At 32.5% G+C, this 21,736-nt stretch overlaps 5 protein-coding genes across 5 annotated transcripts; 3 read left to right on the plus strand and 2 right to left on the minus strand.

The window, feature by feature from the left end:
* Positions 1 to 3,128: 3,128 nt before the first annotated feature.
* Positions 3,129 to 4,762, minus strand: LOC125370302. Its single transcript, XM_048375318.1, has 3 exons — positions 4,526 to 4,762; positions 4,269 to 4,470; positions 3,129 to 4,164 (listed from the first exon to the last, which is right to left on the minus strand). The coding sequence occupies exons 1-3, from the start codon at positions 4,760 to 4,762 to the stop codon at positions 3,398 to 3,400; spliced, it is 1,206 nt and encodes a 401-aa protein (XP_048231275.1). The 3' UTR covers positions 3,129 to 3,397.
* Positions 4,763 to 11,825: 7,063 nt separating this feature from the next.
* LOC8272580 (auxin-responsive protein SAUR67) lies at positions 11,826 to 12,212 on the plus strand. Its single transcript, XM_002522616.2, has one exon. The coding sequence runs from the start codon at positions 11,826 to 11,828 to the stop codon at positions 12,210 to 12,212; it is 387 nt and encodes a 128-aa protein (XP_002522662.2).
* Positions 12,213 to 13,034: 822 nt separating this feature from the next.
* On the plus strand, positions 13,035 to 13,670 carry LOC8266875 (auxin-responsive protein SAUR68). The gene has a single exon (XM_015721471.3). It carries the CDS (start codon positions 13,122 to 13,124, stop codon positions 13,572 to 13,574), a length of 453 nt encoding a protein of 150 aa, XP_015576957.2. The 5' UTR covers positions 13,035 to 13,121; the 3' UTR covers positions 13,575 to 13,670.
* Positions 13,671 to 15,216: 1,546 nt separating this feature from the next.
* Positions 15,217 to 15,852, plus strand: LOC8266876 (auxin-responsive protein SAUR68). The gene has a single exon (XM_002522618.4). It carries the CDS (start codon positions 15,307 to 15,309, stop codon positions 15,748 to 15,750), a length of 444 nt encoding a protein of 147 aa, XP_002522664.2. The 5' UTR covers positions 15,217 to 15,306; the 3' UTR covers positions 15,751 to 15,852.
* Positions 15,853 to 19,147: 3,295 nt separating this feature from the next.
* On the minus strand, positions 19,148 to 21,522 carry LOC8266877. Its single transcript, XM_002522619.3, has 2 exons — positions 20,440 to 21,522; positions 19,148 to 20,174 (listed from the first exon to the last, which is right to left on the minus strand). The coding sequence occupies exons 1-2, from the start codon at positions 21,263 to 21,265 to the stop codon at positions 19,393 to 19,395; spliced, it is 1,608 nt and encodes a 535-aa protein (XP_002522665.2). The 5' UTR covers positions 21,266 to 21,522; the 3' UTR covers positions 19,148 to 19,392.
* Positions 21,523 to 21,736: the final 214 nt, after the last annotated feature.

A 21,736-nucleotide genomic window follows, 5' to 3' on the forward strand; every position in this document is an offset into this window, starting at 1 on the left:
ATTTTAAAAGTAAAAAGTTTTAGTTAAATTCTACTAATAAAAATTTATAACTTCAAATACCATAATTATAAATATTATAATTATTTAACTATTAAGAAGAATTTTAAAATAATAAGTATTTATTATAAAATATTAAAATTTAATTATATGAGATCAATTTAAAATAAATTATTATTAATAAATTTTAATAAGAATTATAGTGTTTAAATAAATAAATAAAATTAAATAAGTTATTAGTTGATAAGAAAACTCTAAATTCTACACTCAGCATTTGATTAGGACTAAATTAGCTATTAGCTGCTGTTTTTTAAGTTTTTACCGAACGTTTTAATATAGTTGTTTAGTAAGAAACAACTATCTACCGCATCAAATATTTGAACCAAGCACTCCTTTAATTTAATTTATTGCAATATTTTCACTTAATTTGGTAGCGAATTGGTCACCTTCGTTTATTGGTGTTTGAAGGTGCTAGAACGCTGACGTGAATATTTAAATCAATTGAGGTTGACACATATAAATTCTTTCTTAGTCACTTAATAATACTAGCTTCTTTTAATATTTTTTTTTAAAATTTTTATGCACATATTATGCCCGCAAATATAAATATTTGTGATACAAATGAGAAAATCTCGATATGATGGACGAGATGTTTCCAGTAATATGTAAAAATACAAGTGAGAAAGACCAGACAGTATACCTGGATAATCATTTTAAAGATTAAGTTATTAGGTGAAGGTTTAGATAAGAGTGTTTGAAAGGGTGAAATGATATTACCTTGAGCAAGTGATCTCTATGGGTTTTGTAAAGATGATTGGATAAGAGTGTTTGAAAAGGTGAAATGACATTACCTTGAGCAAGTAACCTTTTTGGATTTTATAATGATGATTGTTGGGAGTTTATTTCCTAGAAAATAGCTAATAGTTGTATATTGGTAGTAGAATAAATGAGTTCCTATACTCAAAGAGGAAGTGGTGAACTTGGGTTGTGACTAAATATGCTGTGCTAGTTTGGTCATGTGGGTGGTTTCCGATTTGTGCTGGGAGATTTGATCGGTATTGTGGTGAACTACAGCTCACCTTGGGATGATATATTTTAGCTGAGTTATATCAAGTTGAATTCGTTATTATTTACATGATAAAAATTGTTAAATTTAAAATAAATATAAATACTTTCAATGTTACAAATTGATATGAAATAGATCGACCTATATACAATTTGAATATGATAATACTCGTTTTATTTTAATTTATCTAAATATGTATTTGATACTTTAATTAAATTGATCTAATTTAAAGTAAAAATGAAATAGATAGTTATAATATATTAAAATGATATTTAATACTTTTGCATTATATGTCTATTTGAGGAGATGAATGGTAATTATGAACACATGATCGATTATTTGCTGTGCGAAACGGTATATAAGAAATCTGGGATGAAGGTCCTTAACGAGAAATTTAGAGTTGCTACTTCTGATAGTAACTCTCTAATGATATACGTGGGCATGGAAGAAAGAACAATCTGATCTTGGATGTTATCTTGTTCTTAATATTTTAATGATACGTTTTTTTTGTCTGCCATCTCAGCTAACATCGCACTCTCCCTTCCAATCAATCATTTACATACTATAAAGAAGAAAAATATGTCTGAAATTTACTTTTATGTTTAAATGTCTGGAAGGGTCCCCTTAGGAAATCAAGCCTATCAAATGCACCAAAGATATGGAGCCATTATTAAATGGTGCACAACCAACTCCGATCTCAAAGCCTGAATTGCGAGTGTCTAACAAAGTAAAAATGGGTGAACCTGTTTGCACGTGAAACTTATAATCCTATGTTATGAAGAGGGTTCACCCAAGAATATCTCCTTTAGTTGACAAATAAAAATTATTACCTTTTGAGCATATTGCTAGGTGGACAATCTCATTTACAGGAGACAACACCACCTGAAAGTGCAATTGTAACCATTCCTAATGGAGTCCCAATGAGAAAACAAGAAACTTTGACAAATGGTTCAGGTAGGACACAAAAGAAGAAAATGTAGAGGTTATAACAAAACCAAATGGACAGGCGGCGGGAAGCAACATAAAAAGAAGCAGTAGTAGAAGCATAAGCTAGCTCTCCAAAAGCCACAATGGAGAGCGCTGGTCAAGAGAGGGTTGGGGTGAGTTGTGAGTTGGTTTGGTACGTCGGGAGTAAAAAGGGGATATTTTTTATGCGGAGGGAGGCTGTGGTGAGCTAGGCCCAGACGCTATAGGAGTGTAAGATGATATTGGGTCAGAAGAGGAGTGGACCGCAGAAGAAGAAATGGGCTCCGGTTCATAGTAAAGTGCAGTTGTGTGATTTTGAAGATGATGGTGTAAGAGAGGGTGCAGAGCATCATTTAAAAAATCATAGGTATTGGAGGTGGGAGTATGTAATTTGGTAAACAGAAATTGTGATTCATCAAAGACGACATGTTGAGATACGATAATTTTTCAGCTAGACAAATCATAACACTTATATCCTCTATGGTTAGGTGGGTATCCTAAAAAGACACATGGAGTGGAATGAGCATGAAATTTATGTATAGTAGTTGAAGGAAAAAGAGGATAGCATAAGCATCCGAAAACTCTTAGATGTATGTATGAAGGATTCCGATGATAGAGAATTTGAGTGGGGGAGCACTGAGAGATAATCTTGCTAGGTAGAATGTTTAGGAGATAAGTTGCCATTTGAAGAGCATGATGCCAAAATGATGGTGGCAGAGAGGAGTGAGTAAGAAGAGTTCGAATTAAATTGTTGATGACTCGAATTTTATGTTCAACTTTTCCATTTTGAGGAGAAGTATGAGGGCAAGAAAAATGGAAAACCATCCCATTGTCATAACAAAAAGACTTAAATTGGTTGTTATCGTATTCCCTACCATTATCGCATTAAAAATATTTTATTTTACGCTCAAATTGAGTGCAGATAAATGCACTAAAGGACAAGAAAATTGAATAGACTTGTGATTTCTTGCCAATTGGAAAAGTCCATAGAAAATTAGAGTAATCATCTAAAAATAGAATGTAATACTTATGACCTGCCGAACTTAAAATAGGAAATGTCCATAAATCACTATGCAAAATATCAAAAGGCATTGTAGTGCAAGAAGACGAGTCATAAAAAGGTAACCTGACTTGTTTCCCAAAAATACAAGACTGAAAAACTGAGGTGTAAGAAAAATGCTTACAATCAATAAACTGATTATTCTGAAGAGAGTGTAAAACAGGTGGTCCTAGGTGTCCTAAGCGATTATGCCATAGAACCAGACAAAAAACGACAAAGGTGGATGGGGAGGTGGCACGATAGGTTAGGGTTATGGTGATAGGATAAAGATCCCCAGTGTTATTACATCTCATTATTGGCATCCTCGTCTAAAAATCCTTCACAGAAAATCCAAAAGGATCAAAAGCAATAGATATATTATTGTCGATTGTGAAACGACACATATATATTAAGTTTTTAATGAGTTTAGGTGCATGAAGGACATTGTTTAAATGTAAAGGGGGGTGAGGAGGAGGTAGGTTAGTTTTGGAATTGCTCATATTAAAATAAGACGAAAGATTACTTGGAGAGGCCGTCATGTGTGAGGTTGCACCGGTGTCCATGTACCAATTCGTATCAGGAGTATTAAGAGTCATAGTATGCATTGCTTGTTCAATTTCAGTTGGATCATAACTTGAAGAAGTTGGTACAGAGGCTGCATAAGCTTGCTGTGGACGATTGCCAAGGATACTAGGCTGACGAGCTGGTGGTGGCCGAGTCCAAGAAGAGGTAGGGTACGGACATGGAGGGTCTGCCCAAGGCTGCGGTGCCCAACCCCATAGTGGATACTGTCCCCATTGTTGTGGCTGTTGTTGCCATGTTCGCTGTTGCGACTGCTGTGTGTGGTTGCTGCCACCATTAGCATGGTTATTGCCACTACGACCACGCCCTCTATTGCCATTGTCTTTGCCCCGATTGTTATTGCGATTCTGTCCACGTTTCGAAGTAGTGTTATGACGGTTTAGTGCATTGACTGAGCCAGAATATGAACCCTTGGATTCATTAGTAGAATTATTGGCAGTGAAAAGGGCTATACCTGCAGCACTAGCAGAGGCTGCAGTTTGCTTGGCCTTACGGGTTTCTTCGAGAATCAATCGCGAACGAGCCTCATAGAAAAGAGGCAAAGGATTGCTTTGTTGAATGAATATAGCAACACCATCATAATTTTCATTTAAACCTGTAATTAATTGGAGAACTAACCGTTTATTCGATACTGGTGCACCAACATTTGATAGTTGATCGGCAAGCATTTTGAGTTCTTGACAATAGGCAGAAACAGTTTGAAAATCATCCAGATGAACATGAGTGAATTGATTTTCCAGGTAGACAGCTCGAGAATTCTTATTGTCTTGTAAAATATTATGCAATCGCTCCCATGCTTGTTGAGCAGTAGAATCCGGTTCTAAGATGGTGTGCAAGAGATCATTTGAGATCGTGCCGTAAATCCATTGAAGGACTATAGCATCCAGGTGTGACCAAAGTTCGTCATCACGTGCGACTGCCTTTTCCTTGGCTGGCTCAGAAGTCCGTTGAGTAGGAGGGATGATGTGGTCGATGACTTGGTATGCTCGGCAATGAATTTTAAATAACTCTGCCCAGGAAGAGGAGTGGCCTTTTTCCATCTCAAGAGTGATAGAAATGAAGTTCTTGACGTTGTTAACGGCAAGAGCAGGATGAAATTTAGTTTCTGTCATTGGTATTGATAGAGAGGAAGAAAGTAAAAAAAAGAGAGAAGAAAGTGGGAAAGAGGCAGAGATTATTTTACAGTAGAGGCACAACTAGGGTTTGAGGCTCTGATACCATGAAAGAAATCATCCGTGTCTCTCTCATTGATTTTGTATCATAATATACAAGTGTTTAATGCTAATCATAAGGCTATAATCTCGGCTACAAATAAAGTAACTACCTTAGGATATACATGACAGAAGATATATGCTAAATATAGAAGAGAGGATAAAAGAATATTTACATAATCTAACAATATTTTATAATGAATTTTAATATTATTCCATTGCTTTCAGATGCAGTACTCTAGCAGTAAAATCTCAAGATCCAGTGTAGCTCCTAGCCCTGAATTTTTGCAGCAACAGAAAAAGGAAGTAGGACATGTGTCATTAGAAGCCATCCACCAAGCTGGTGCTTTTAGAGACATTGGACAAACTATCTGCACCCTGATTCAACATGTTCCTAATCAACACGAGAGGGAAAATCTGGAATACCTGACTATGCCTCGTTTAGCTGAATTCAAGGAGATTGTTCCGGGCACTATAACCACTGCAGAAACAGCAGAATCTCAAAGATCCTCTCTCCTGGAAAAATCCAGGGAATTAAACGCAAATCTAGTTCAAATACAGAAACGGCTTTCTTCTACGGAGATTAAGCTTTCCGAGATTTCTGAAGAAGAGGGAAAACTAGAAATGGAAATTCAGGAATTAAATGCCAGAAAAGAACAGCTTCTAGCTCGTAAAAAGTAAACTGCAGTTCAAATGGAGACAGTCTGCAATAATCAGGAAGAACAAAAGAAGATGGAGGAAGAAATAAAGCAAGCAAATCGCAATTGGTACATGGCAAAAGCAAAACTAGCTTGGGCCAATGCCAAGTTGGAAGTTCTTCCAGGAATGCCGTGAAATTTGAAATAATTAATAATAAGTTTCAAGAATATTGCATCTTATGGTGATCTTGTCAAGTCACTTATTAGAATTAGGAGCAGGAGTAATAATCAGCTGCACTACCTGCTTTATCTTGATTACTAGGAACTAGTGGAGCAGTTAAATTAATGTTAGAATAAGTTCCAACTATTAGAAGTTGGTTGCTCCTTTGTTGCCTTTTCCATTTTAATGCAATATTCTGTTAGATTTGTGAAGTACCTTTACCAATCAAAATTGCCCTTTGGGAAGCCTAAAGAAATGGATCTTGAAGAAGACTACTCTGGTCTAACGGTTGCTGTACGGACAAAGTTTGGGAATATCCTTAGCCTTGGATTCTATGACCTTCTAACAGAATTGAAAGAACTACAAAGGCAACTGATACAAACCAGCTAATGTCAGCTTTTTGAATAGAAAAACGAATAGTGCTACATTAACTGGAGGATTATGTACAATGAGATCCTAGCAGGCCAATTCAATTAAAGATGTTACCATGTTTCACAAATGGTTCACTAAATTCTTTAATTATCATTGAACTTACAGCCTAGTACGAAAATTCTTAGCCAGGAAATGAGTTCTAAGAGATAAGGCATCATAGAACATGAAACAAAATCCGTTGAACTGATCTGTTATTAGTATTTTCTCACTTTGATTTAGCATTGCAAACTTTATTTTCAGATTATTACAAGCTTCTTTACTACTGCTTAAATTGATCTTTCACATTAAACTATTTCGTAATTCACTGATGTTTCCTGCTTAATCCAGAACGATTTGATCCTGTACCACACAATAGACACCCATAATTTGTTAGATCCTTGTTGCGCCATTACTTCCAGTGTTTTTCCAGAACATAGAATCTTAGTATAGGCAGGTTTTTGCAGAACACTGAATCCCAGTTTAGGCATAAGTTTAGAAGACAGACAAATTGGATGGTACCTGAGGCTTGGGTAAATTGCACAGACGGTCCTTCAAGTTTACCCTATATATCACAATAGTCCCTCAAGCTGACGTGGTATATGTGAATGCCATGTGATTTTTTTTCAGAAAAAATTAACTGGGTATACTGCCATATCAGATTTTCATCTCTTAAACGGAAACTAATGGAAAGGGATTTATTGATACTCCAATTAAAATTTAAAGGGTTTAGTGATACAAATTAATATTTAGGAACTATTTTGATACATAGAGTAAATTTTAGGGACTGTCTATGTAATTTACCCCGAGGCTTTAGCCATTGTTAACTTGGTGATAACACGAAAATATTGAATTCAGTGTTTCTACAGGTTTATGAAAGAAACAATTTGTCTTGCCTTGGCTGGATTCTTTGTGTTAGTTATGCAGCATGTCGACCTTTGTCTAAGACTTGCTGGCAAAACGTGAATTACCATGTCTTCCAAGCAGATCTCTCGTCTAACCAATTAATCACAAGCTATTGCATTAAAATTATCAACGTCAGCAAAGCTACATTTTGGAATGTCTTAGAACTTCTGACTATATAATAACTAGCTAAACTGATTCATTCAGCTCAACCTCATACTGTAAATCTTTCCATCTAACACAGAATAAGAAGCACTATGATCAGCTTAAAGAAGATCATCAAAATGGCAAGAAAATGGCAAAGGTTTACTTCAATCGAGAGGAAAAGGATTTCATTTATAAGAATCAATGGCAACAGGAATGAAGACTTTTCTAATAAATAATCATCATCAGCATGTGCGGGCAATTTTGTTGTCTATAGCATTGATCACAAGCGGTTTGTTATTCCTTTAACATTTCTCAGCAATAACATCATCGGAGAACTGTTCAAGATGTCTGAAGAAGTGTTTGGACTACCAAGTGAAGGCCCTATCAGACTGCCATGTGATGCTGTGTATATGAATTTTATATTCTCAATCATCCAAAAAGGTTTAGATAAAGATATTGAGAAGGCTTTGCTTGTATCTGTGGACACTAATTGCTGCTCATTGTCTGCTGGTTTTCATCAAGAACATACAGGCCAACAATTGCTCGTTTGTGGGTATTGAAGTTGATGTTTTGATTCTTTGTTAGAAAAAGGGTGTTGGTCAATTTGTAAATTGCACCTGTTCAGGCTCGGAGAAGAAAACATGTACGTATCTGGTTTATCTTACAACAATAAAAATAGCAGAACTGCATTTTCTGCAGAAAAGAAACGGGGGAGTCTGTAGAGTGATTCTCAGAACTTATGCATTCTAAAGCACACAATTAGGGGCAAGAATAATATACGCTTTACTGTTATGTGAACTTATGCACACTATGAGGCAGGCACTCAAAACAATGGTGTACTAACCCTGTGCCAAGCAAGGAAAGAAAGCTTACCAAATCAAACCAAAATTCAGAATTTGTGAGCTTTATACATAAGCTCCATGGAAGTGCGGGGAAATTTAGAAGTAAACGTTCATGCATGCACGCTCTGTAGTAGCCAAATTTGTTAACATAACATTCATTCCTTTTGTGCTTTTTGTTTACTAACCTTGTTTACTCAGTTCTCGTTATCCTCAAAACTGGCCTTCGAAAATGACATGGCAATGCTGGTTAGGTAACAAATTCTTTGGGCGCATCTATTTTTAACTATTTAATTATGCAGCACCTGTACGTAAGTACCTGCCAGTTTGATATTATATTCATGTGCTTCATAGAGGCTTTGGAATCAATAGCTTGCCAACGAAATCGATAAGAACTATAAGAGAACTCTCGCAAGCTACCTTATCTTACTATTTTTCCATAGAAAAACTCACCACAAGGAATACCATGCAATATAGAATGCTTTAGCCTTTGCACATATATATATATAAGAGTAACCCATCTCCTTGCAGTCTTGCACTCGACTATACATTTCTCCAAATCTTAATCTTCTTCTAGATTGAAATCAAGAATTATGATCAGCACCAGAAGGTTCAAGAAAATGGCTAGCAAGTGGCAGAATTTAGCTTCCATAAGCAAGAAAAGAATTTCACTACAAGGAAATAGCAATGGGAATGCGTACGGTTTCATGGAATCATCTGTGGCTAGTAAAGGCTATTTTGTTGTCTACTCTTCAGATCAGAAGCGGTTTACAATACCCTTGTCATTTATCAAAAATGACATTTTCCAGGAGCTTTTTAAGATGTCAGAAGAAGAATTCGGACTACCAAGAGATGGGCCGATAATAATTCCTTGTAATTCTCTCTTACTGGAATATATAGTCTCATCTTCAAGAAAGGTTTAGCCAAAGAGCTAGAGAAAGCTTTGCTCAATTCTGTCGTGACTAGTTGCCAATCACCATATGGTTATTTTTATTCAGGACATATAAGCAACAGTTACTTTGTAGATAATCTGTATTCTGAAATGTAACAATAATGTATATATGAGAGTTATTTAACAATGACCAAAGAAATATCTTCTTGTTGCACAATTGAAACAGGATTCCTCATTTATCACTTTCAACAGTCTTCCAATTCTGAATTTTTTAATAGTCTTCCAACAAGCACTAACAGTGTTACAAAAAGTATTATTTATATATGAAGATTTTTATGAGTTCCAAGAAATTTACAAGGTCGCACTACAAAAAAGCTAGATTATTACTACCAAAATTATGATGAATGAAGAAAAACTCAATTACATAGTTCGAGTTCGTTAATCATTATAATAATTAAACTTTTTAATTTTTCTAAAAATAATTTAATAAATTCAGTTTATTATGTTATTCATAAATGAAATTATTATAAAATTATATATTACTATATAATTTTAATTGACATATTTAACTCTCTTTAATAAAAATTTAACTGAAGTAAAAAGAATTAGCTAATATTTGCATAAATGAAGTACAATTTGAAAAACTAATAAAATTTCGGACCTCTTACAGCATGAAAAAGAATTTAGATAAGTTGTATTTATGACATCACTTAAAATTAAATGATACTCAAAATAATTAAGATTGATTTTATTACTCTAAAATACATTTATTAATTGATATGAGTTACTTCTATATAATATCTATACAGGAGGTGCATACCAGAGGATGTTTATTTAACCAACTCTACCCATTTCTCCTCTTTTTCATTATCTTCTTCTTTATTAAAGTTACATATTTTGGCCAACTGCTAATTATTTTTTAGTCAACAATGCTCTATTTTTATTTTTGTTTTATATCAATCAATTTTAGTGAATAAATATTAATATTTTCTTTATGAATTGTATGATTCTTTTTTACGAGAGTAATGAGTTTCAAATAATAAGGCTTGTTAAAACACACTTATAATATCGATACATAGTTTAGTACGGTCAAATAAAATGTACTTCTTGTGAATTGCAATATATTTTTCTGTCAATATGATTGATATTAGTTAAAATAAAATATTTTTATCTTTATTTTTTTTATGTTCAATGTATATTTTATTTTTTTATATTAAAATATAATTATTAACTCTTACTAATGAAATATTTATATTTTTTTCAAAATGAAAAAAAAAATCTATAAATGAAAAGGTAGAAAGAATCTGACTATGAAATTTTACTTGACCACAAATATTTATTGAAGAATCACATAAGTTATACCTTAACTTTGTTAATCCAATTCCGAAAGTTGGGTTCAATAAGGGGGACCTCAGTCCATGTAGTTATGTGGGTCAATCTAGGTATACATGTGCGTCAAATGTTGATACACATTTAAAAAAATAAATTTATATTAAAAGTTTATTAATTTATTTTTATTAAAAATGTGCTGAATGTTTATTATTTAAACATTAAATATTCATTATTTGTTAACTTGATTTATTAAAAAGATATATATACTACAATATAAATATTTATAATATAATTTTAATTTGATAATTTTTTTTATTTACTAACTGTGAATATGACGATTTACATTATGTCTTATATATCCATTTAAATGAATAAATATAATTTTTATTAATGATGAATATCCACTAACAAACTAATGAATATTATGTTTATAAATAATAAATGATCAATCACAAATTTTTTTCAGTATACATCACAAAAATAATAAATTTTTTTATAAAAAATTAATATCTTCTTTGAAAATATTAATTTAACATCAATATTAATCGTAATTTAGGGAGTGTACGATTTGCGTGGTGGAGATTGTGGAGGGAGCCTACGATTTGCATATGCAACAGTCACTTTTGTCCGCTATGTCACCATGAAAAACCTTTATAACAACAGGATTTAATTTGATTTCCATGAATTTTACTCCTTTCAGAACAGGAACATGATTAGTGGTTTGCAAATTTATACGATTGTTTACTTCTAACTAATGACTGCTTAACGTCAATAATGATATTGATTGTCAAGAAAGATTCCCGCTGGCTTTCTCAAATGTTTAGTGTGCTGCAAAATGCCAATTTTTTTTTTCTGTTTTTCCTTTTTTTTTACCAGTCCACAGGATCTTGGTAATAGGCTGTTAGGCGGGTCTAGCAAGAAAGAGGAACCCAATGACACAGCTTTCAGACATAATTAACTAGGTACCAATGAGACATGCATAGCGAAAGGTACACATCTCAGGAAATAAACAAATATGAATGCAAGTAAAACTACCTTCATCATCCATTATTTTGCATGTATTGGTTATGGAGATTTGAAAAGGAAAATACAAAGAAAGACTATTATTAGTATTCTCAGCAACTTATCTGACTAGAAGAGATAGTTACTCATGTTCCTGTAAAAACAAGACTGATATGAGTTGACTAATTTATTTTGCATATGCAGTCGAGTGCTTCTTAGAGACCTTGGACACGGAAAAATCAATGGAATCTGTTTTGTCTTTGAACCAAAGGAAACACAGATTATAACAAAATTCTGCTCTCCAAAAATAAGGAAACTGAAAATAACTATGCTTTACCAACAGAAGTGTCACCTCTAAAATGACTAAACCAACTCTTTTGCATTGAAATTAACAACATAAAATGGACTTTCACAAAACCTTTTGCATATATAAGTAGCTATCCCCTTTGATTCTGTACTAACTAAACCTATATATCATCATCTTAAGATCTGAGTCACCACTTTCTGCACTGAAAAAAGAAGCATCATGATCAGCCCAAGGAAGCTCATTAAAATAGCCAGAAAGTGGCAAAAGGTTGCTGCAATGGGGAAGAACAAAATTTATTTTCCAAGCACCAAGAACAGAAGGAATGTAAATTGTTCTGCTACATCAGTAGCAGAGACAGGAAATTTTGTTGTCTATACCATAGATGATCAGCGATTTGTCATTCCCTTAACATTTCTAAGCTGTAGCCTCTTTAATGAGCTATTAGGGATGTCTGAAGAACTATTTGGATTACCAAGTCAAGGGCCTATCAGATTACCATGTGATGCTATCTTCATGGAGTATATAGTCTCACTTATGAGTAAAGGTTTAGCTAAGGATATAGAGAAAGCTTTGCTTATTGCAATAGAAACTAGTTGCTGCTCAATGGCCAAAAGTCTCCATGAAGGAGTAACAGAGAAACAATTGCTTGTTGCCTGCTGTTAACGTTACAAGTTTCAATTCTGTAAATAATTCCTGTTACTGCAATGTCTAACCCGTTTCAAGCAAACTTCCTAGATGTTGTAACTATAGAATTCCTGCTGAACTTTAGTTATAAATGAGTACTTGCATTTCAGAAAGATTAATTGTTGATCATGCAATTTTAAATGTGGCAATGGAAGTAAGATTTGAAAAGTCCTGGTTTGATGATCTCATTTCTACCAAAAATCTATATCAAGTAATCATACATACGAAAATGATTAGTCAAGCAAAATGCATTGGTTTGAGACTCCCACCAAGTACTAGTACTTAGTATTAAACTTGGGGAGATCCTCTAGTCGTATGCATTCTTTACTTAGTTTTTGTCGAAAGCTTTCCTTCTGCAAAATGGCATTCTATATAATTTCACTCCTAAAAAACATGTTGCTTACCTATATGTATCATAGCTGCATACCATGTGCTTCGTTTGCAGTTGTTGAAATTGTCCAGCTGAGTTATCATTTTCCATTATAATTACTATTTTTGTTTGTCTAGCCTAGGAAACCAGACTTGCACCATTCATGTGAATTTGCCAATTAAATTCCACTCAGCTTGTGGTACATATACTTTGTTGTGATTTACGGTCATGACGGTCATGAGCCACAATCTTGTTTCAGCAGGATAAAGATATGGCACATGTAACCAATGCTCCACCTTGACATGCTGATAGCTATATATCCACCCATCACATGGCTATGCTCCCAATATGTTTTTGCATTGTGGGTCCTCCATTAAAGGCAGTGTGTCTCATCTTGTAAATATAAATTCAAGTTCCGTCCTAAGCGGTTAACTCACTACTCATCACAAGATCTGCACTCTACTCAAGAATCTAACTACTCATTTTCCTCCTTCACATTTACTCTTTGGCTTATAAAGATGATCAGTACCAAGAAGCTACTAAAGTGGGCAAGGAAGTGGCAGAAGTTGGCGTCAAGTAGGCAAAAAAGTATTACATTTCCAAGCACCATTGGAAGTACAGATACAAGCAGTTGCAGCACATCATCAATAGCTGAAAAGGGTCATTTTGTAGTGTACTCTGCGGATAAGCAGCGATTTTTGCTTCCCTTAGAATACCTTAACAATGAAAATATCAGGGGGCTACTTGACATTGCAGAAGATGAGTTTGGATTGCCTAGCAATGGACCTCTTACGTTACCATGTGAGGCACAACTTATGGAGTATGCACTTTCTTTGATCAAACAGCAAGTTGCTAGAGATGTAGAGAGAGCATTGTTGACTTCCATAGTTAACAGTTGTTATACTTTACCTTTCCATCTCCATCTCCAACATCAAGTAACAAGGCATCAATTACCAATTTCTAGTTTCTGAAGATTTATAACTTGATTTGTAAACTACAGATGCTAGTGTACATTGATAAAATTGATGCATTTTATATCAAGGATCTTAAAAAGTTTTCTCTATCGAGCCCTTTGTCTCCTATTTACATCTTTATACTTTTCATCGTGGTCTGTCATTTCATCCTGCAGAACTTCATAATCTCATAGATATACCAGATGATGAGCCAGAAAAGCAGATTCTTGCTGGTTTCTTCATATTCCTTACTATGATATATGACGCCAATCAGTTGAAGGGTAAGCCAAACTTAGTATAGGCCATTAGGCATGATTTTAAGAAATGAGGAATCTAATGCCAATAAAAGCAGGAATTAATCATTTAACTATAAAATATTTATTAGTTTTGGATTACCTTATGAGAGCAAGATCTTGGATAAATTCCATGCTATATCAGTTAATCCATTTTGCACTTGAAGATATAGAAAAGTCCCTCTTATTGGATAACAATCGATGGCCTTATTGACTATATGGCAGATGCACAAACCCTGCAGTATTTCAACAAAAGTCACAGTCACTAGCATGCTCACTTTACCCTTGACAGTGATTTTTAAGGTGCTTGTTCATTTCCACCAATTAATCTTACTTTCTTTGGTTCAAGCTATTACAGATGGCTAGGGATGAAAAGAACAACTCAAAAAACCGAAAAATTAAAATGATAAAATAGGCTAATCGAACCGATATTTTGGTTAATCGGTACTAACAGTTTAAGTTTAAGATTAATAAATTTATAAATCGATTTATTTAATTAAATTGTTAAAAATTACCGATGGTTGAATTAATCGAACAGTCATTACCATGACAACATAGAAGCCTCCATAAAATGAGTTTTGGGATTTCAAATTGTTTGATTAAATGTTCCTCGACATTCTCAAGTGATTGATGAAGAAAACTGTGTCACTTGTATTGCTTTACTAATGATTTAGGGTAGCTAAGAGTAAACTCAGGTAATACTTGTGCATTTTATATGCAAACCTTTCACTCGTAAAGTTATGATCAACAATTTTGAAGCTCATGTAACAAAATCTAGAATATCTAGAAGTGATTCTCTGAGCATTAATGTTGGTAAGAAAAATGTTCATACTGACTTTTCATGTAATTTTTGGTAGTATGAAAGGAAAATGTAAATTTGTGATAGAGCCTGTAATATTTCCTCAATAGTAATATGTCTACGTAATAACAATCACCATATGTTAAGCTACACTTATTAAAAAATATACCTAGACAATAATTTTCTGTAATCATCATTTCTTTCTATATACTAACCACAAAAAAACGTATAGATAAAAAGCAAGTTAGAGAACCATGTGCCTAGTTTTAATATATGCTTGGCGGTCCTTTGATCATATTGGGTCCAAACATGCTATCTTTTTCCACCACATAAACATATAGACAACGGAATCAAATCTATAGATCCTAACCTGATTCTGTAAATACTTTAGATTGGTATCCATTGAGTGCAAAAATTCAGATATCAGCATATCGATTTCACTACCTCCTATCACATGCTTTTGTTTCCCACGTAACCCTACAATGTGGGAGCTCCGTGACAAGGACTGTGTCTGCTTAATTTGTGTGTATATATGATGAAGTCGCTTCCCATTTGCCTTACTACCCATTACAAGATTAGCATTCAGTATTCTAAAAATCTAAAGCCCTACTCCATTTTCACTTATAGATCTATTTCATTCAGTTCATAGATTAACAAGATGATCAGCGCGAAGAAGCTCCTAAAATTGGCAAGGAAATGGCAGAAGTTGGCTGCAATCAAGCGCAAGAGAATCACATTGTCAGGAACTATTGATAATACAGAAACTAGTAGCTGTAGCCCATCACAAACGGCTGAGAAGGGTCATTTTGTAGTTTACTCTGCAGATCAAAAGCGCTTTCTGCTTCCTTTGGAGTACCTTAACAAAGAAATGTTCAGAGAGCTATTCAACATGGCAGAAGAAGAATTTGGATCGCAAAGCAATGGGCCTCTCACCCTGCCATGTGACGCAGAGCTAATGGAATATGCAATTTCTTTGATCAAACAGCAAGTTACTAGAGAAGTGGAGAATGCATTCTTGATGTCCATATCGAGTGGTTGTTCTTGGTCTTCTTGTGTACAAGAGCAAGTAAACAGGCATCAATTACCAATTTTGAGTTTCTAAAGAGATACAATTAGATTTGTAAACAATTAAGGCATACAAGTTTACATTGATGTAATTTATCAGAAGTATAAAAAAAGCTTATTCTCACACTTGTTATCAGAAGTAAATAGGCATCAATTACCAATATTGTGAAGATTACCAAAATATCAATTGACCATAGGCTTTTGCATCGAAAATTACCAAGATGTCAACTAACTATAGGCTTTTGTCAAGGCCAAATGTATATTTAAATCCTATAACTTTGATAATTTAGTAACTTCAATCAATTTTTTAGTTTTTGATATAAAGAAAAGGCGAGGATATTTTATTTCGATAAAAGATCCACGCCCAAGTTCCATAGCTAATAGGTATTTTAATTTTTTTGATATTTAAATTTTTTTAATATGCGGTTTTATTCAATATGGCTATGTGTAATGTGTATAAGTGTTTAAATATTATAAAAAAGAATAAGTACAAAAATTATTATGTGGTTTTACTGTTTTATAATTTTCAGTATGTATTTTTTTTAAAATAAAGAGAAGTATATAATTACTAATAATAAAAAAAAAATATCTCGAAATTAAAAAGTTTCTATCTGTAAGGATTCAGCCATTTTCATTCTGATAAATCATTATTATTTTATTACTCATATTTAATAACATGAATTTAAAGATTAATAACTTCTAATTTCATTATTTGACTGACAAATCATGATTTAAAGAAAATAATATAAGATAAAAATTCTTTTTCACTATATACTAGGATCAATTTGTGTAAATCACTCAACTTGATCTACATTGTCTTAAGAGCTAAAGCTTATCCAACATTTTATGCCTTTTATAACCCCATCGAGAGTAAGATCTTGGGGTTGGAAGGTGTAATCCAGATTAATCTCTTATGTTATAAGTTTTATTTTCCCTAAGACAAAATACAACCCATATAAAGAGATAACTACTCTAATAATCGCTTAATTTTATATTTAGTTTCAATTTAGTTTTCATATTAATTAAGGATAAAATTCAAAAAATAATTATGTAGTTTGACGCTTTTACACTTGATTAATAGATGTATTTTATGTATCAAAGGAGTGGCATGTGTTTCTTTTCTTTAACAATTTTTAGGTACATTTAATATTTTTCTCATTTTAGATTGTAAATATTAATAGAAATATAAATATTTGATAAAATAAATATTTTTAATTAATTTATCCAATTTGATATTTTATGATCATATGAAATTGTTAAAAGTTTAATCAAATTTAAGAAATAATTTTTTTAAATAAAATTCTAATATATTTATGAAACCTTTGATGTACTATTAGATGACATATTGCTTATAAAATCATAATTTAGTAATAGTTCATATTAAATACATGTAAAATTATGTGAAAAATAATAAAAATATAAATTTATACTTAAAAAATGTTAAGAAAATAAAACATATGGTATTCCTTTAATACAAAAAATATATTCGTCCCTTAAATGAAAAGGCGTTAAACTACATTGTATTTTTTTTGAATTTTACTCTATAATTTATTTTATTACAATTATTCAACTTTATTTTTTTCTCACAACTTAGTCATATCACCAAATAAGAGCTTGACGACGTTATATTTTTCAATCCTAACCACTCTTTTTTATTAGCTATTTTTATAATATGTACATCTCTTATTGCTAGAAACGACTAAATTATAATATAATAAAAATAAAATAATTAAAATAAAATAAATTAAAATTTAAAACTTATCTCCATCCCATAATGGCCAAAGAAATTTTTCCAATCTCAATTTCTTTTTTAATTTTATGTTTTAAGTTTTAAGATATTGATGTTCTTTTTAGAAGCAAGTTTGAAGAAAATAATTTATAGACATTGATTAAATTTAAAAAAAATTCTAACATGGTTTTTTCAATACTTAATAGCAATCCTAAACGTAAGAAGTTATTATATGGTTCTAATTCACCACATCATTAAAAGAGTCATCCAACGAAATAATACAATCTAATCTTTTCAATCTAATTTTTACATGTCAGTCTTATCTCTAAGATTAACAGAATAACTAAAAAATTAATCAACAATTAACTTTTAGATATAAGGCTGATATAGGAAAAATAAAATGAAATGCTATCATTTCATTGGATGAGTCTTTTGATGATGTATATATATATATATACATATATATATATATATATATATATATATATATATATATATTAATTTCTAAGATCTAAATTTTTTTGAGACATATGCTAATTTTTGACACGTAGGATTTTCATTATTTTCTAATCAAATAATGATGCTAATTTTATTTCTAAAAAATGATATATTATTTATATTTTAATATTATATTAACTAATAAATTAATCTTTTTAATTAGATAATAATTCTAATTCTAGAAAATAACATCTTAAATTATATTTCTAATATTATATTTAATAATAAGTTAATTTTTTAATTATATAATAAAATTTTAATCCTAAAGATAGTAATATCAATTATAGTATTAAGTTATATAATATAAAAATTAATTAATAAATATTTTTAAAATAATTTTATATTATTGTACTAATAAAATTTCAAAATTTTAAAATTAAAAATAATTAAAATATAGTTAGTATGCTATTATTTTTTTAAAATATTATAAATTAATATTAAATATTAAAAATTTATTAAATTATATTTATCAACTTAATTTTATAATCAAAATAATAATAACAGTCGTACAATATACGGAATAAACCAGTGGTTGATATAATAATTCCTCAACAACATCAAAACAGACCATTGCCTCATCCTCTACGTTGACCGGGCGCCAATGTGCATAATGTTGAAATAAATAGACCACTCAATTTGGACCCATCAATATATTAGTTTAATTAGCTGTCCAAATAAAATAAGGATAGGTAGTAGAAATTAAAAAGAAATAAAGTCATAATAAGTGCCTACTTCACCAAAAACCAAATCAAAATTGGAATAGAAATTAGAGATTTAATAAACATTAACGACTTGTTTGGTATAAATAGTCTATTTTCCGATAAGTATACTTTCTAGGAAGTTGAATTTCTAAGGGAATTATTTCCTAGTAATTACAAATTAAAAGTGTTTGCTATATAATTTGATTTCCTAAGAAATATAAATTTATTGTTTTATTATATATTTTAAAAGACAGAAATATCCACGACAAAACTAATATTAAATTTTCTTAGATATTTAAGTGAGAATATATTGGTTAATTGTTTTGTCTCATCAATTTTATTTATATAATATAATAAACTATTAATATATATTATCTTTGTTTCTATCATCTTACTAAAAAAATTAAATATTAAGTTATAATTTCCTTATAATTTTGCAAGTTTTACGAAGACAAGAGATTGTTTAATTAGATATTGTGCACTTAAATTAGATAGTATGCCTAGAGTTTTTTTTTTAATTATGAGATAAAAGTAATTAGTTATATTGCTCTGGTCACTAAATCCAATTCTGTCAGCAAAACATCAACTTTATGTGAATGATTCTTATTGTGAAACAAAGTCATGAAGCCATCACAATAATCAATTTGCAGAATTAGAGGTTTTTCTTTTTTTGACCTCTAATGGCAAAGAGTTTTATTCTTATATATTTTTATCTTATAGTAAAATGACTAAATGTATAACATGTATATGCCTATCTCTTGCATACTACTCCCTCTCCATCCATCCCACTTGCACAGCTCAAGCCTGGTAACTCAAAACCCTGCAGAGAACCTTCAGCATTGAAGCCATTTCCACCATTGAATCGAGCTACTGCGCAATCTGCGGCGAGGAGGCTTGAAGTTTGGAACTCTTTGTTGCCTCCCATTACAGGCATCTTTGCTTTAACATTCACACGACTCGCATATCCAGGTCTGTAGGTTTGGCCCAACACACCATTCACTTCATCACTTAAGGAGTAAAATTTGAACCCAAGATCCAGATGAGCAAAGCAATCATCTTTAGTAATACCATAGTTGTGAATTCTTGAATCTTCTTCTGTAATTGGCACAACCTTAGCTGTGATCTTGAAATTCCCTTTAACTTCAACTACGACATTATTAGCGCTGCTAGTTCTAGTGATGGATACGCTTGGTACACTTGCGGATTGCCACCTGCTGCCTTCATTTTCCAAGAGAGTCAGAGGCTCGCCGTCAAAGGAGATGGCAAGGCGGTCTACTGAGTCATCCCATGTTGAGGTTTTAAGTGCACCGAGGAAGATTTGGTGGTCGCCAAAGAGGACTGCAATAGACTTGACCCAAGTGAAGTCCCTTGTCATCTTTTCATTTCTCTTGCCAATGAAATGGGCATTGATGTGGAGATTATTGTCAGAAACAAGGCAAAAATCATGATCTTTCTTGCCGTGGAAATAGAAGGTAATGCCATCTCCACCAATGAATCGAGGGTCTTGGCAGACTGCTCCAGGTCTGTCACATTCTGCCAAGAATAACATATAAAGTTTTAATAGTCATAATAGACAAATAATATAAATATCATTTTAAAAAATTTAGCTCTAATTTTTATTATAATTCAGTCGCTAGACGAAAGATTGAAACATGATATTTCTCTCATTCTTTTTTTCATTCACGTATCAATTTTTTATTAAATAATGTAATTATCTTGAAACTCAATTAAAATTGAACGATCAAAACAAAATATATTAAGATTTTATGACTAAATCGAAATTTGTTGAGAAACTTACTGCAGACAGGCTTGCAAGTGACACAATCGACCTCACATCCACCAGGACAAGAACTGGGGCAGACATGCTCGCTATTGTAGCATTGTGGATAGTACTCGTTTCTGCATTTGGCCGTCTTTGGTGAGGTAGAAGGAGTTGATGGAGAAGGTGAAGAGGGTTTATTAGGAGGTGTTGGTGACGGTTTCGATGGTGTAGGAGTAGGAGGAGATGGTGTTGGAGTTGATGATGATGGTGACGGTGACGGTGAAGAGGGTGTAGGAGTAGGAGGTGTTGGTGTTGGTGTTGATGGTGAAGAGGGTGTAGAAGGTGTTGATGTTGGTGGTGATGGTGCTGGTGAAGAGGGTGTAGGAGTTGGAGTTGGGATACTTGGAGATGGAGTTGGATTATGTTGAGGAAGTGGAACATATGATGGAGTGTGAGAGTCTGGTGGTGATTTCTTGCCATGGTCGTCGTTGTTGCCATTGTTGTTGCCGTTATTATTGCCATTATTGTTGCCAGTGTTGTTGTTGCCATTATTATTGCCATTATTGTTATCATTGTCATTGTTGCCAGTCGAAGGGGCGGGTGAATATGGTGGAGAGCCATTGTCAGGAGTAGAGCCACCACTGCAGATAGGTTTGCAAGAAGCACATTCAACAGTGCAGCTATCGGGGCAGAATTTTGGGCAAACATGCTCCAAATTGTAGCACATTTTATACTTCTTGATATTACATCTTGCATGGCTTGGGGTTTTAGCTATCCCTGGTGGAGTTGTTGCTTCTGCTATAGTAATAACCATTAGCAGAAGGATCATGGGCAGAACAAGTTTCTCTGCAAATCGAGCCATATGGGAAAACTACTGAAAGATTGCTTCACTAAACTAAACCTTGAATTGGTTCTTGGGGGTGATGAGAATGTCACAGGCAATATGTCCTATTTATAGTTATCCAAAATTAGCATTTACAATGAACCAAATGATCATTATTTTGGACCAAAAAGTCTTAATCAAGTGAGTGTTCATTAGCAAGTAATCTTTCACATGCAAGTCGGCCATAATGAATTATTGAATTGTTTTTCTTTTGCTTGTATTGCTTTGAAGATGGAAAACACTTGGCCATAAAGAACGAAACTACTTTATGCAAATGATACATATTTTGCATTAATTTTAGTCGTTTCTGTTCATTATTCCTGAGAAACAGGAAGGTCAACATATGCTGCATGACACCAAACCATATGGCTTCTGAAAACAGGCAGACATAAACAAAATCTAGCTTGTTAAGATGTCTTTGTGAAGAACCCTTTTCTTCTTCTACTAATT

This window comes from Ricinus communis, chromosome 6 (genome assembly GCF_019578655.1).
Source record: "Ricinus communis isolate WT05 ecotype wild-type chromosome 6, ASM1957865v1, whole genome shotgun sequence".
Classification (NCBI taxonomy): domain Eukaryota; kingdom Viridiplantae; phylum Streptophyta; class Magnoliopsida; order Malpighiales; family Euphorbiaceae; genus Ricinus; species Ricinus communis.